We start from the raw sequence: 16,555 nt of genomic DNA, 5'->3' as shown, positions 1-16,555 counted from the left end.
TATGAAGGCCTTTCTCCCACAGGACAGGGTTGTTTCTCTGACTTCCCACTCTCCGGTACTCTCAGAAGGTGATGGCAAGGCAATTCCTCAGTCTCCTGGGTTTAATCGCAGCTACCATCCCCATGCTACCACTGGCAAGAGTGCACATGAGCAAGCTTTAGTGGTATCTCAAAAGCATCTGGCCCCAACATCTTTATCCCTTAGAGCAGGTCATTCCCCTCCTTCCCTGTCTAAAGGCAGAAATCAGCTGGTGGATCCAGTAAGTCCAACTAAACCCGGGAATCCCTGTACAACCACCTACCCCAACCCAAACAATGCATGCAGATGCCTCAGATTCAGGTTGTGGAGCAACCCTGGCTTCCTACAAGATTCAAGAAAAGTGGCATCCCTCTCTACAGGCCAAGCACATCAATATCAGAGAAATGGCAGCAGTCTTCTTAGCGCTGAAAACCTTTCTTCCCCTTCTGGTTTCAGGCATCACTCCTGATAGTGACCAACAACACCACAGTTATGTGGTACTTCAACAAACGGGGAGGAACAAAGGTCTATCAGCTGTGCAGACTAACCCTGCTGATATGGGACCTAGCCTCTCACCACAACTTAGTCCTACAGGCAGCCCACATCTCCTCACGAGACAAACACCAAGCAGATCTCTTGAGCAGGACCTCCCCGCCTCAGCACGAATTGATGCTGAACAGAGAGGTCTTCCTGGACATAGTCCACCGGTGGGGTGCTCCACAAGTAGACCTGTTTGCCTCCCCCCAGATCAGGCAACTGCAGACCTTCTTCTCAAAACCCTAGCCCCCTCTAGCATGGAAAATGGACGCTTTCAGCATCTCTTCGGAGGGGAAGTTCCTTTATGCCTTCCCCCAATTCCCACTTATACAGAAAGTTCTCCTGAAAATACACAAGGACAAACCAAAAATCTTGTTAGTGACTCCCTGCTGGCCATGGCAGCACTGGATGTTCTTCGTGTTTCACTGTTGCAGTCATTACATTTGGGTTATCTGCTTGCAGGTAGCCCTCAGTTGACCTGATTAGGAAAGTCCTGGGTTCTGCGTCAGTTGCTGTCCCTTCTTACGTGACGTCAGGTTGTCAGTATAAAACATGCAGCCGATGCCATTACATCAGTCTTTCTTGCCGTGTGGTGCCCGATGCAGAAGCAGTTCGCAAGTGCCGGTCGGCCGACTCCTGAAATTTTCATTTCTGAGTTTCAGAACCGAAGTCTTCAATTAAAGCTAAGTAGCCCGTTGGGGAAACTTTTTCTTGCTCCTTACCGATGTCAGTAAACGTTAATAATTGCATTACTTGTGGAAAGCAAATACCTCATAAAGATTTTTATTCGTACTGTGTTCCTTGCCTAGGTCCTGACCACAACGTACCTTGCTGTTGGTTTTGTGCTTTATTTAATCAACGCACTATCCGTCGTCTGTATATTTTCGCCTCTAAATATTTCGATTCTCGGTTTAATTATCCTGAAATGTCATCAGTTAGCCTTCCGACTACCGGGATTCCGAAAAAACACAAGGGTAAAGACAGAGACAGGACGCCGAGGTCCAAAACTGCCGACAACGCTTCGCCTAAGCCAGTCGCCAGTTCGCCCGTACTCAGGCACTTTCGCAGCCCGATACCCACTACTTCTGATTCGCAGGCCTCTACTGAGACCCATTCGGAGTCCGGTATGCCGCGAGTTGCTTCAACTATGGAACCCGCGGATGTCTCTACCTTGGATGGTTCTGGAGCCGCTGTGCAGGCACCGGCTTCTGAGGGTGCATTCAGGCCTACAGATTTGCATATTAAACCGACACCTCCTTCTTCACTTAGGCCTAAATCTCGAACCATGCCTAAAAAAAACGACGCCCAGGCCACATATTCAGGCCTCTATGCTTAAAAAACAAATGATAAAAATAGCTGAAGATCTAACTCCCTAACCCCCCCTTCTAAGAGGCCTAGGACTGAAGTTGTTTATGAATCTTCTGACCAGGATTCTGTTTTTTCTGTTTCTTCTGATGATCTGGATTTGCCCTTATCCGCTTATGAGGATTCTGACGCAGAGGACTCCATTCCCTCTGCTTCCCCTTCAGAGGATTTTTTTGGGGGGTAACCTTACATACTTTAAGGGAGCATTTCCACTGGGAAAGCCAGGATTTTTCTGATTCAAAAAAGAGGCTTAGGGATTTCTTACTTCTGCCTCAGCATAGGCCTTTAGCTATTTCTCCAGTACTAGACATTGTTGATGCTTTTTCGGAATCTAGTTTGATCCCTGATTCCTTGCCTCCTGCTCCCAGAAAATCTGACCGATACTGCAGGGTCCCTGGGTCACACAAGTTCCTTTTTAAAAATCCTATTACAGATCCAGAAACTATTTCACAGGGGCCCAAGGGCATTAAGGCTTCTACAGCTAAAAATCCTACCCCTTCTGATAGGTTCATAGGTTGGTACTAGGCTATCGGCCCCAAGGCCTATGCAAGCCTAGCCATAACAATTCCCTGGAAATTTTTTCCCACAATATTTACTTCTCTGGGCCCCTGGGAGCTGGATAGATGGGGTAAGAAGGTTTATACTTCTACAACCTTGGCTATTAGGGCTTTAAACTGCCAGTTTCATATGTTAAAGTATCAGCAACGTGTTATTGGGTTGCTTAAACAGAAAATGATGTTGATTCCAGACTGTGTGGAAAATAAAGAATTACAGGATTTAATGCATTCTGCTGAACAATTTAGAAAACATGCTTTGCAATGTGGTTTTGATTCTATAGAGACCTCTTGCAGGGCTGCTTTTACTGGGTCTGTGCTCAGAAGGTATGCTTGGCTTAAGGAGCAATCTTTGCCTGATCATGTTAAAGTTACATTGTTGGATGCTCCCTTAAATCAGGACCGCCTATTTGGCAACAAGGCTGAGGAAGTTCTTAAAAAGATGGAAGATAAAGCTAAATCTATGCAGTCTTTTAAATATTTCTTATAAGTTCAGCCTTCTAGATTTAATAGGCACTGGCCCTCTAAGAATTGGTCCGTTCCAGCCCCTTCCAGGTCTTCTCAAGCCAAACCCAGACACAGCAAAAACCCCAGGTTTCAGTCCCAGGGGACGCACAGGACTAAGCAGTGGGGGGCCTCCACTTCCAAATCTGGGAGTAATAAGACTCCCCCCTATGGTAAACTGTCTCAATGACTTTTAAATTTTCCAAACACTTATCAACTGACTACCCCTTTGGGGGAAAAGATTGCTCTTCATGCAAAGAATTGGGAACTCATTACCCAGGACAAATGGGTTTTAAATAGTGTCCCAGGGATACAGATTTCACTTCCACACGTTGCCAACGCTAAGCGGGTGGCCAGACCTACCTCCAAATTAGTGGGCAGAGGCCCCAAAACAAGTACTTTCTCTGTTAAGCATGGGGGCTATTCAACTGGTACCAGAAGAAGAAAAGGGACAAAATTTCTACTCTAGACTTTTCCTGGTACCCAGAAAAGACAATTCATGGCATCCTATCCTGGACCTGTCTACTCCTACTACACCTTTTTGGAGATTCCAAAGTTCAAGATGCTGACTCTTCACCAATTACTTCCTATGCTAGGCAAAGATGCCTGGTTGGCAACACTAGATTTAAAAGAAGCATACCTGCACATCCCAATCAGGGAATCTTGCAGAAGATACCTATGCTTCAAAGCAGGCTACATGCACTATCAGTTCTCTGCACTGTCCTTTGGCTTATCTACTGCACCCAGGGTATTCACAAAGTGCCTTGCCCTAGTTATTGCATTTTGCAGGCAAAGAAGTATTCAAATGTACCCATACCTGGACGAGTGTCTAATTCAGGCAGAAAGCCAGGACATACTTTTGAATCATCTGGCCTTTGTACAAAGGGTTCTAACTTGTCTGGGGTACACCATAAACGAAAATAAATCACACCTAGTACCCTGTCAACAAATTATATTCCTGGGACCAAGCTTGAGTACAACTTCCCAGATGGCTTACCTCACGCCAGAGAAACAAATTAATTTGACAACCTACTTCAAACAAGTGACCACAAAAACTATCTGCAAGACAAATACTGCAAGCACTGGGGTTCATGGCCTCCTGCATTCTTCTAATTCCATATGCAAGACTGCATATGAGGAAACTACAGTGGTGTCTAAAAAGCCTATGTTGTCAACATTCTCAGGATCTGGAAGCATTGATTCCTATCATGCCTTGCCTACGTCTAGAGTTCCTTTGGTGGGCAGAGGCCTGCCACCAAAACAAGGGACTACCTTTCACACCACCCCCTACTGCCAAACCCTAACAGCAGATGCATCAGACTATGCATGGGGGGCTCACCTGGCAGGGCAGTGTATTCAGGGCAAATGGAACCCAAATCAAATGCACCTGCATGTCAGTCAAAAAGAAATGTTAGCTGTACAGAATGCTCTGACAGCCTTCAAGGACCACATTCTTCCAGGACAACTAATGGTAAAGACGGACAACACCACTGTTATGTGGTACATAAACAAGCACGGTGTGTACACATTCTTACCCCCTCTGCAGACTCGCCATGGCATTGTGGAACACAGCCTTGAGATCTCAACTGCACCTACAAGTTCAGTTCCTGCCAGGAAAATTAAATACACTGGCAGACGGACTAAGCAGAAACCGCATGGACCCACACGAGTGGAAACTGGAGCCAAGGATTTTCAACATGTTGACAAGCAAATGGGGGAGCCCAGATATAGATCTGTTTGCCTCTCCCCAGAACTACCAGTTGGACAAATTTTGCACAAGGACTCCCCTTAGACAAGCCTGGAAAGTGGATGCTCTGTCCTCTGCTCTCCAAAGTACTACTTAAAATCAAACAAGACAAACCAAGGATGGTTTTGATTGCTCCAGACTGGCCACGCCAACACTGATACCCCCTCCTGCGCAATGTGTCACGGTTACCCCCATGGCACCTACTTTAGGCTCCTTTACTGTTGTCTCAGCAGGAGAGCCAGATTCAGCACCCTCAGCTTCTAACACTGAACCTTGCACCCTGGCTAATTACTTAATCTCTCCTTTACCATCCATCAGTAAACCTGTGATGGATATCATTTTAGAGGCAAGGAGGCCTAGTACTAGAAAATCTTATGCTGAAAAATGGAAAAGAGTCTGTGCCTGGAACCAGTTTCAAGGGATGAGCACAGCAGCGCCCAATATACCTCAAATTTTACAATACTTAACTGAGGTGCTTCACAAGGGCTTGTCTTTTTCCTCCATTAAAATCCACGCCTCAGCCATTTCAGCTCATTATAACACAGAACCTCCCCTCTTCTCTCATCCACTGTTCAAGCAGTTCCTCAGAGTGGCCAAAAATTTGAGACCACCCAGGAGAGCTCCAACCCCAGCCTGGGACCTTAACTTTGTTTTGGAGAAACACACGCTACCTCCTTTCGAGCCAGCTGCTACTGCTGACTTAAAATTTCTTTCTTGGAAAACAGCTTTTCTTTTAGCAATCACTTCAGCTAGAAGGGTATCTAAATTACAGGCCCTTATGGCAGTGGAGCCTTCCATCATCTTTCATGCGGACAGGGTGTCCCTCAGAACCAATCCATCCTTCATGCCCAAGGTGGTATCCAGTGTGGCTCTTAATCAGTCCATTCATTTGCCAACCTTCTTTCCCAATCCACAGAACAAAGGGGAATGGATACTGCATTTCTTTGATGTGCACAGTCAACTTAGATTCTACTTGGACAGGACTTGACCTCAAAGGAAATCTGAACAACTGCTGGTGGCATTTGCTGCAAGGGCAGAGGGGAAGGCTATTTCAAAGCAAACCATTTCTAAATGGATAGGCCATTGTATTCATTCCTGCTATAAGCACAATGGAAAACCTATCCCCCAGGGGATCAGACCTCAGTCTACCAGGGCTGCATCTACCTCCACAGCCTTTCTCAGAGGTGTCCCTACCAGGGGCATCCTAGAAGCTGCTACCTAGAGTTCTGTACATACTTTCACCAAGCATTATCATTTGCCAATGTTCTCTAAATCCAGAGCTGGCTTTGCCACTGCAGTCTTGCAGGGCCTTATAGCTGGTCCTAATGCTCTCTAAATTCCTCGTCTCATCCATAGCTTTGGGAATCTACCCAAATGTAATGACTGCAACAGTGAAACACGAAGAACATAGTACAGTTGTGTACACTTACCATAAATGTGTAGATGTTCGAGTGTGTTCACTGTTGCAGTCCTGGTTACCCTCCCTCCAGCCCCCTAACTTTTTTTGGCTATACCTCTACTTTCCTTTACTATGCTTAAAAGCCTTTTTGGTGTATTTACTTTTTTGTTTGAGGTATGTCATTGTAATTTTATATTTAATTGCTTCCCATTAGGGGGGGGGGCTCCTGACATCTGGGGCAAGGAAAACTGATGTAATGGCATTGGCTGCATGTTTTATACCCCTGAGGACCTGGCATCATGGAAGAAGGGACAGCAACCGACGCAGGACCCAAGACTTTGTTAATCAGGCCGACTGAGGGCTACCTGCAAGCAGATAAACCAAATGTAATGACTGCAACAGTGAATACACTCTAACATCTACATTTATGGCAAGTTACACAACTGTACTTTCCCCCTACTTCACAAACTAGCCAAGGGCCATCACTTCAAGATACCCTTCAAGGTGGACCTACTGATACAAGACAAAGGAACTCTTTTACACCCACACTTGCAGATGTCCCTGACTCTGTGGGTGATAAACCTTTAATCCCTTTCAGACACCACTACTCAGAGGAAGTGCTTTCTGTCCTAAGAGAGACAAGGAAACCTACCACCAGAAAATGGTACCTGTCTAAGTGGGAAAGATTTACTAAATGGTGTCTGTGCAAGGGAAAGGGACCATTGCTTTGCTGAGATCCCCTGGTTCTGTCCTTCGTCTGTCAGTTGATTAAAGGTGGACTCTCTTATTCTTCAAAGTACACCTTTCTGCGATATCAGCCTGCCTGCCCCTCGACCCCCCTTGCTAGCCAGACTCGACGTAAAGCTCTTCCTTAAAGGGGTGTTACATATGAGACCACCAAAGAAACCTATCCCTCCACCCTGGGACCTGAACTACATCTTAGAGAAAGTAATCCAGCACCCTTTTGAACTGGCTGGGCCTCCTCCCTACAGATGTGTACATGGAAGATGGTCCTGCTGGTGGCCATCACCTCAGCCAGAAGGTTGTCAGAGTTGCAGGCCTTAATGGCCTCCCCCCCCCCCCCCCCACACACACACACACACACACACCATCTTCCACAAATACAGGGTTTCCCTGTGAACCAACTCTTCTTTTATGCCCAAGGTGGTCAGTGACCTGTCTCTTAACCAATCTATCCAGTTACCCACTTTCTTTCCCTCCCCCTTTATTGAAGGGGAGAAACTTCTGCACTCATTGGACGTGCACAGGCAGTTAAGATTCTACCTGGACAAAACTAAAATCATTAGGAAACGTGACCAGCTCTCTTTGTCTCCTTTCACCTTAGAACCCTGGACAAGGCAGTCTCCAAGCAAACCATTGCATGCTGGATTAGGAAAACTGTTTGCCTTCGTTACTCCCTCCATGGAAAGGTCCCTCCAGTGGGAGTAAAGGCTTATTCCACTAGTCCGGTGGCCACCTCCAGGGCCTTCATGAAAGGTCTAGACCGGCATCCATTTTAGAAGCAGCGTCATGGGCCACTATCCACACTTTCACCCAACATTATAAGCTGGACCAAATTTCTAGAGCTAGAGCAGGATTCACCCGGGCAATCCTCCAGGATCTGGTTGAATCCTCTTCAAATACCACCACCCCCTCATCCGCATAAGCTATAGTATGCTCCCACTACTAGAATACTACAACATAGGAATAGGAGGACATAGAATAGTTGTGTAAAATCTTACCATAACCGTAGATGTCCTTCTTTTCCATGTTGCAGTATTCCTTCCCACCCACCAGTCCCCTCAGCTCTTTTCCCTTACCTGTCCTATCCACTGTACAGTAGGTCCCCAGGTCACACACCTGAAAACCACTGGCATTCCTCCTGCAGGGCCCGTTTTGTCTGCCTGCTGGCCTTCAGGTTTTGAGGATTGTGTGTGCAGACGTCACATTTAAGGCCCTTGGTTTATGGCCTACGTGTGACGTCCCATGCACACTGCAACAGGCAAGCTGAAGCTTTTGTATAGGAGCTGACATATGAGTCGCCTGAGGGCAGAAAATCGCACTACTAGAATACTGCAACATGGAAGAGAAGGACATCTATGGTTATGGTAAGGTTTTACACAACTATTCTTTCCTTCTCATACATTCTGTTTTACCACTTTGTAAAAGTGTGTGAAGTCGGGCCTCCCTGGCTGTTAAACTGAAGTGCCCATTGAGCCAGTAGGTCAGACCTTAAATCTTCTAGAATCATATAGCCACCATGAATGGAGTTATGTTCCAAGATGTTATGCACTGAAGTAGTACTTTCAGCATCCTCACATGGAACTAAATGTGAGTTAATGTTGCCATATTAGCAGTGTATGGCAACATGCAGAAAGAAAGTGTTCAGTTTATAAGATGGTAAATATCAGAATGTGATTAAGGAACTATGTCTTAAGTTAGAACTGTCTGAACATTGCTCTTCTAAACAGCAGTTTTATTCGCAAACAAATTATACATGCTGACTTCAGCTCTTATCCACTGGGTAATTACCCATCTAGATTAATAACTGGGAATGTTTCAGCTGGATGGATTTATCATGATGATTACCTGAAATAGGAAGAAGCAGACACTAACAATCTCTTCCGCTTCCAACAATCTCAGTTTCTTTTTGTGGCTTGGTTATTTATGGGCAGTTGTTTTTTGGTAGTCAGTGTTCTCAAAATTCTGCAAGGTACCCCCCCCCCCCAATCTCTTTCCTGTTTTTCCTGTGGTATCTTCTGTTAATGCTGGAACTGAAAAAAAATACTTAATTATTGTTTCTCTGTTTTAGGTAAGGTGGGCAGACCTGGAAGAGACAAGAGATGCAGAGCGAAAACGAGCAATTGGATTTGTAGTTGGGCAAACAGACTGGGAAAAGATTACAGATGAAAGTGGCCAGCTAGCAGCAAAAGCTCTAAATCGTACCAAGTACATTTGATGTCTCTGAATGACTATGCTTATTTACATCATCTTTTTGGGTAAGTTTTCCCTCATACAGTCTACATTATTGCACTTGTTTGCCTACTGTTTGCTGTACTGTATTTAGTAAAGGTCCTATGCTGCTCATTTAGTGAAACACATCATTGTAAGATTATAATAGATGTTCTTCTTTTCCTTTGTTGCAGTATTCTAGGTGTGGGATTTCTTGCCCTCAAGCGACTCTAATACGTCGGCTCCTATACAAAAGCTTCAGCTTGGCTGTTGCAGTGTGCGTGGGACGTCACATATAGGGCCATAAACCAGGGGCCCTAAATGTAATGTCTGCACACACAATCCTCAGAACTTTTCAGCCGCAGACGACATTCACATTGTACCATCACGTCTTCACAGACTTTGCATCTTAAGGATAAGTAACCCATTGGGTTTCTAATTTTCTTGTTTTTTTGCCAATTGTTCTTGTTAACGCTTGATTGTCATAGCCTTTAGCTGATGTCAGGAAAAAAGAGAAAGTGCCAATGCAGGTGCCAGATACCCCATAAAGACGCCCATGACAGGTGTGTTTTTTGCCTAGGCGGGAACACGAGCACTCCTCCTGCGCTGTTTGTCAGTCGTTTGTGCCTAAGACCTTGTGTAGCCATCTAGCCGCGTTAAACCTCTACCTTGAGAACCAGTGCCTTAAGCGATTAGCCCTTAGGATGGATCCTGCATCGGAGGCCGCAACCAAACCTCCACACAAGAAGGCCAAGGTTCCTAGGCTTCCTCACCTGCCACGCCGCTTCCCGACACACCGCTAGCTGCAGATCTAGGGGTTGAGGCATGCTTAACGGATCTGTCGACTGCGGCAACGTCCCTCGAGGAAGCCATTTCGCAGCTGATGACCAGCACATCCTCAGAGCTTATCCAGACATTGACTGTCGATGTTGAGGGGGAACCAGTGTCGGTGGTACCTCTGGCCGGGATCCAGACTTCAGATGTGTTACTGTCCAAACCCGATGCCAGGCCACACTGTACTTCCAGCCAAAAAGAAGCAGATAACTAAACACATCTCCACCTCCTCAGAAGCCACACCAGATTGGCAGGCCTTCACTTCTTCTGTCATGCAGGCCTTTATGGCTCTCAGGCCTTCAGCCTCAGCCACCTCCACCCTGCCTCTTCTGAGCCCTAGGCCTGCCTCTGCTTCTTCCCTCCCACCCATGAAACCTCAAGTCAGGGAAGAAGAACATGATTCTTCCTTTTCATCCTCAGAAGAGTCCATTTCTTATGTTTCCCAGATAGCTTCCCCCCAGGAATATTACTCTCCTGATGAGGAATCTGGAGGGGGATTCCCCCCACCGAAGACATTACGTTTGGTGAAACCATCACCAAGATGAAGGATTACTTTAAATGGAATATGTCCCAAATGACTGACACCCAAAAAAGCTACTTGAGCTGCTGCAAGTAAAATCACCCTCCCCTTCAGCAGTACCGCATGTTCTGCCTGCCTACTTGGATGCCTTCAACGCTGCTTCTAAGGCTCCAGACTCCCAGCTTCTGGCCCCTAAGCATCCTGATCGCTTCTATAACGTACCAGAGGACCACAAATTCCTGGTTAAACCACCCTTGGTGGACCCAGCTGTTATTGCCACCTCTGCAGATAAGCAGTCTAGACTGCTGCCCTCTACCTCCCTTCTATGCACTGACAAAGATAGCAAGTATATGGATAGGACAGGGAAGAAGTGTATACATTACTTCAACTTTGGCTTTCAGAGCCATGAATTATCAGACCCACATGATCAAGTATGCATTAGACTTGGTCTCTCAAGCCTCCTCCCTGCTAGCATCCTTGCCTGACAGTCTCATTAAGACGGACATCACCTCCAAACTTTCATTGGCCCAGCAGGTAGCCAGGCATTCTGTCAGATGCAGCTACGATGCTGCAGAAGCATCCACCAGGTCTGAAGCAGCATCTTCGCCCCTCAGGGGGTACTCATGGCTAAGACTCCAGAACCTCCCTGAGGATTTCAAGTCGAAGATCCTGGATGCTCCTCTGGACCACAATATTCTTCTTGGGGAAGTAATCTGCTGACATTTTTAAAAATCTACAAGAAAAAGCAAAAAACTTCAGGACATCAAGCATTTGCTGGTGTCGCCCATCCACAAGTGTTATAGGAACTACCCTGCTATGGCCACTTTTGTGAGACATACTCCTCGTTCCTCCACCTCCTCTTCCAGGTCTAGGAGAGGGGCTAGAAGACCTACCTCCTCCAGACCCTCTGCTCCACCACATCAACCCAGACAGCCCTTTCAGGACACAGGAAGCCCCAGTAATGTGTGACTGCCTTGCCCACCTTCCCCTCTCAGCCCGCCTTTCCCACTTTCTTCCCCTTTGGCAATCCATCACTTCAGACCAGTGGGTCTTAAACATGACCCAAAAAGGGTACTTCCTATCCTGGAAAGAGAAGCCACCCATAAGAGGCATTCCTCTTCACCCAAAAAAAACAGGCCCATCTCATGCCACAAGTTTTGGCAGACCTTTCACAGCTAGGCACCAAAAGAACCTGTACCTCCAAGACAGAAAGGAAAGGATATATGTTCCCGCCTCTTCCTGGTCCACAAAAAAGATGGACCCTGGAGACCCATCTTAGACCTGTCCAATCTAAACCTCCATCTTCAGGTACCTTCTTTCAAAATGCTCTCTCTTCCCACCCTGCTTCCTGTTATTCCAGCCAGGGCCTTCATGGCCACTCTGGACCTAAAGGAGGCCTACCTATACATACCCGTCAGGAATTCCCACAGACAATTCCTGCACTTCTCTGGACCTGCCTTTCATTTCCAGTTTACTGCCTTGCCCTTTGGTTTATCCACGGGCCCCCGAGTCTTTACAAAGTGCCTAGCCCCAGCCATTTCCTTTTGCAGAGCTCAGGGTATACAAATTTACCCTTATCTGCCAACATCCTGATACTGGCAGAGTCCAGTGATGCTCTATTAAAACATCTACATTTCAAAATTTCTCTTCTGCAGAATCTAGGATTCACTGTCAACCTCCTCAAATCCACTCTGATCCCAGGCCAGGGCAAGATTTTCCTAGGCTGCAGAATCAGAACAGACACAATGAAGGCCTTTCTCACACAGCACAGGGTTCTTTCTTTGACTTCCCATTTCCAGGAAGCCCTACTATCTGAAAAGGTGACGGCAAGGCAATTTCTTTGTCTCTTGGGTTTAATGGCAGCAACCATCCCCATGCTACCACTGGCAAGAATGCACATGCGCAAGCTACAGTGGTTCCTGAAGAACGTCTGGTCCCAACACCTACATTCCCTAGAGCAGGACAATTCCCCTCCTTCCCTGTCTGAAAACAGAAATCAGCTGCTGGATCAGACAAGTGCAGCTGAACCCAGGGCCCCCACTACAACCTCTAACCCCAACCCAAGTAATGCATACAGATGCCTCAGATTTAGGTTGGGGAGCAATCCCAGCCTCTTAGAGAATTCAAGAAAAGTGCCATCCCTCTCCTCAGGCCAAGCACATCAGTGTCAGGAAATGACAGTAGTTTTCTTAGCTCTAAAGACCTTCAACCCCCCCCCCCCCTTTTCTGGTTCCAGGGGAGCTCCAGATGGTCACCGACAACACCACGGTGATCTGATATCTAAACAAACGGGAGGAACAAAGCCCTATCAGCTGTGCAGACTAACCCTGCTTGATGTGGGACTTAGCCTCTCATATCAACTTAGTCCTGCAGGCAGCCTACATTCCCTCACAGGACAACCAGCAAGCAGATGATCTGAGCAGGACCTCCTCTCCTCAGCACGAATGGATGGAGGTCTTCCACGACATAGGTCTTCCACGACATAGTCCACCAGTGGGGTGCTCCACAAATAGACCTGTTTGCCTACCCCCAGAACAGTGCAATTGCAGATGTTCTGCTCAAAAACCCTCTCCCCTCTAGCATGGACATTGGACGCTTTCAGCATCTCTTGGGAGGGGAAGTTCCTTTATGCCTTCCCACCATTCCCACTGATTCAGAAACTACTCCTGAAAATTCAGAGGGACAAACCAACAATCTTGTTAGTGACTCCCTACTGGCCAAGGCAACACTGGTTCCCCCTACTTCACAAACTAGCCAAGGGCAATCACTTCGTTACCCTACAAGATGGGCCTACTGACACAAGACAAAGGAACTCGCCTACACCCGCACTTACATATGTTGCCTCTGACTTTGTGGGTGATAAACTTTTGATCCCGTTCAGAAAGCACTACTCAGAGGGCATGCTTTTTGTCCTAAGGGAGGCAAGGAAACCTACCACCAGAAAATCTTACCTGGCTAAGTGGGAAATATTTGCAAAATGGTGTCTGCACCAGGGAAGGGACCCTTGCTCTGCAGAGATTCCATTGGTTCTAAACTACTTGTGTCAGTTGATACAAAGTGGACTTTCTTATTCTGTAGAAGTTCACCTCTCTGCCATATCAGCTGCCTGCCCCTGGAACCCCCCTTGCTGGCCAGGCTCGAAGTAAAGCTCTTCCTTAAAGGAGTCTTGCACATGAGACCACCCAAGAAACCTATCCCTCCGCCGTGGGACCTTAACTACGTCCTGGAGAAATTAACTCAACACCCCTTTGAACCGGCTGGGGCCTCTTCCTTACATATGTGTACATGGAAGGCGGTCCTGTTGTTGGCCATCACTTCAGCCAGAAGTGTGTCAGAATTGCAGGCCTTAATGGTCTGTCCCCCCTACATCTTCCACAAAGACAGGGTGCCCCATGCGAACCAACCCCTCTTTTATGCCTAAGGTGGTCAATAACCTGTCTCTGAACCAATCCATTCATCTACCCACTTTCTTCCCCTCACCCTGTAACGAAGGGGAGATGATACTGCACATGTTCTTCGTGTTTCACTGTTGCCGTCATTACACTTGGGTTATCCAGCTGGCAGGCTACCCTCAGTCGGCCTGAATTCCAAAGTCTAGGTCTGGCGTCGGTTGCTGTCGCCTCTTCCCTGATGACAGTGCGCCAGGGGTATAAAAGATGCAGCCGACGCCATTTTCTTCAGTCTTTCTTGCCGCGCGGTGCCCTAAGCAAAAGCAGATGTTCATCGTGCATACAGCTGCAGTCATAACAGATGGGTTATCCTGCCGTCAGGCGGATCCTCGGTCGGCCGAATTCCAAAGTCTAGGTCCGGCGTCGGTTGTCGCTTCTTCCCTGACATCAGTGCGGCAGGGGTATAAAAGAACAAGCCGACGCCATTTTCTTCCGTCTTTCTTGCCGCGCGGTGCCCGAAGCAGTTCGCAAGTGCCGGTCGGCCAGCTCCTGAGATTTACAAAAATATTTCAGCCGAAGTCTTCTTGAAAGCTAAGTACCCCGGTGGGGAAACTTTTGTTGCCTCAGACTGATGTCAGACAAAGTTAATAATTGCATTTCATGTGGGAAGCAAATACCGCATAAGTATTTCCATTCCTTCTGTATTCCTTGCTTAGGCCCAGACCACGACGTCTCGGCCTGCCGTTTTTGTGCTAGATTCAACAAACGCACTATTAAGCGTCGGGCGGAGTTTGCCCAACACTATTTTGGTAAAAAATTTAAATCTGAAGTAGGAGATTCATTTGTCTGCAACCTGTGGTTATGGATCCGATATCGGATCCGAACCGGCATGGTTATCCAGCTATGGATCCGAGCTCTTAGCTCCTCCCCTCACCCATAATGCCCTGCTCTCCCTACATGACCTCAGATCTAGTTTGCCGCTCTGGTAACCAGGTCTTGGATCGTCTGAGCTCTTCAGCTAAGTGATTGTTATTATCTAAAAAAAGCTTTAATTTGAATTTTTGTAGTTAGTTTTGAGTGATTGTGTTAGGTTTCCCTTAATCTTTTGATAGTTTCAGTTTTAAATTTTTACTTTTAAAACTTTAAGTTTATACCCTCCCCTCGCTGGTCGGAGTTTCTGTTCGAGTGTGCTGTTCGGGGCCTTGTGTGTGTGCTAGTTTAGTACTAGTTCTCTGTCTTTTAAAAGACTTTAGTTATGTCAGAAGCCCCTAAGGCAATATTTTCGAAGTGCTCCGAGTGTGGCCATAAGCTTTCACCTGCTGATGGCCACACTCGGTGCGTTCGATGGCTTGGGGTTGAACACCTCACTTCTGGATGTTCCATTTGTGCAGGGTTCAACCCCAGGGCATTGAAGGAGTGGAGGTCGAAGCTGTTCCTGGCGGGACTTCTACCCCCGGACTCGGCTTCGGCTCCCGCTCCTGTGGTGGGTACTGTGCCTTCGGTTCCCTCCTCGCCTGCTCCCCCTCCTCCACCTGGGACTCAACTTCCCGCTGCTGGGTTGGAGGAGAGAGAGGCAAGAAAAAAGGATCGGAGAGAGAAGCACCACAAGCGGCGGGCCGAGACCTCCGTTTCGGCCCCGCCAGCTAAGCGGGCTTCTCCTCCGGCCTCCTTGGCTGCTGGCTCCCCCCCCCCCCTTCGGCTCCGGTCTCCAGTCTGCTTTTCAACGGGGCCTGAGGAGGAGGAGACCCGATCTCCGTCGAGGCTATCGAGGAGGCACTCAAGGCCTACCTCGGTAGCCTCTTCGAGATCTACGTATAGCCTTTCCGACGCCGATCTGGACCGGATGCTGAGAAGGTTCATCCAGGCCCAGATGCAGATGGGAGTGCTCCTGCCTCTCCCCCTCCCTCTGGGGGGGAGCTCGACCCCATTTTTCAAGCCTGTAGCTCCTTCTCCGACCCGCTACCCGGGTTCGGAGCCGGGCAGCTTCGGAGCCGGGGGTGGGTCGGCGCCGATAGTATTAGGCACTTCGGATCCGACCCTGCCCTCGAGTGTTTCGGATCCGACCTCTCGGAGCCTGGCTCCGAGCTTCGGATCCGGGGGACTCAGTGTGCCTTCGGCGCCGTCTGTGTTGGAGCGCACTGGTCCCTCGGATCTGAGTGTCTCGGGGCCTGCTCCGGTCCACTCTTCGGATCCGAGGGGGAGCCGACTTTCGGATCCTTTGGTCGAGGCTGGCTCCCCCTCGGCTTTTGATGTAGTGGAGAGGGCTCTGTTGGGGGCTTCTGGACCCCCGGCACTTGCTTCGGCTCCGTCCCGCGCTCCATCTGCATTGGGTCAGGCTTCCACCATCCGGCCGCTGGGACAGCCCGCTTCAGTGCCCCAAGCTGTTCCATTGGAACAAGACACTGCTTGCGAGGGCTCCTCGGACAGCCCCCCCCCCCCCGAGGAAGCTCCTTGCAAGCATACGTGTAAAAGGAGGCACATAGACTCCCCCAAGTCTTTAGCTGAAGACATGGATTTGGAGGAAGGGGAAGACTCCCCAAGATCACCCCCCGAGGATGTCTCCTTTGGAGACATCATGGAAATGCTTCGCATAAGGGGGGGGGGGTGGTCTGCCCCCAAGTCTTCCTCGGACGAGTCCGTGTTCTTGGAGGCATTCGAAGCGGGCCTGTCTACCTCTTGGGTGTCCCCTCCTGCCGACCCCCTGGTGGACCTTATTGCCACCAGGGCGTGGAAGGA

The 16,555-nt window shown here is 48.2% G+C and overlaps 1 protein-coding gene across 1 annotated transcript in view; it reads left to right on the top strand.

Annotated features, from left to right (window-relative positions):
- Window positions 1-16,555, top strand: part of YLPM1 (YLP motif containing 1) — a gene marked incomplete in the record, with an annotated part of 1,534,972 nt that overhangs the window by 1,493,664 nt on the left and 24,753 nt on the right. The window contains 1 exon segment of the mRNA XM_044073602.1: window positions 8,937-9,123. Coding sequence (XP_043929537.1) covers window positions 8,937-9,083 — 147 coding nt within the window.

This window comes from Protopterus annectens, chromosome 6.part0 (genome assembly GCF_019279795.1).
Source record: "Protopterus annectens isolate FY-2018-M chromosome 6.part0, PAN1.0, whole genome shotgun sequence".
Lineage (NCBI taxonomy): Eukaryota > Metazoa > Chordata > Ceratodontiformes > Protopteridae > Protopterus > Protopterus annectens.
This window is presented reverse-complemented; position numbering and strand designations above follow the sequence as displayed.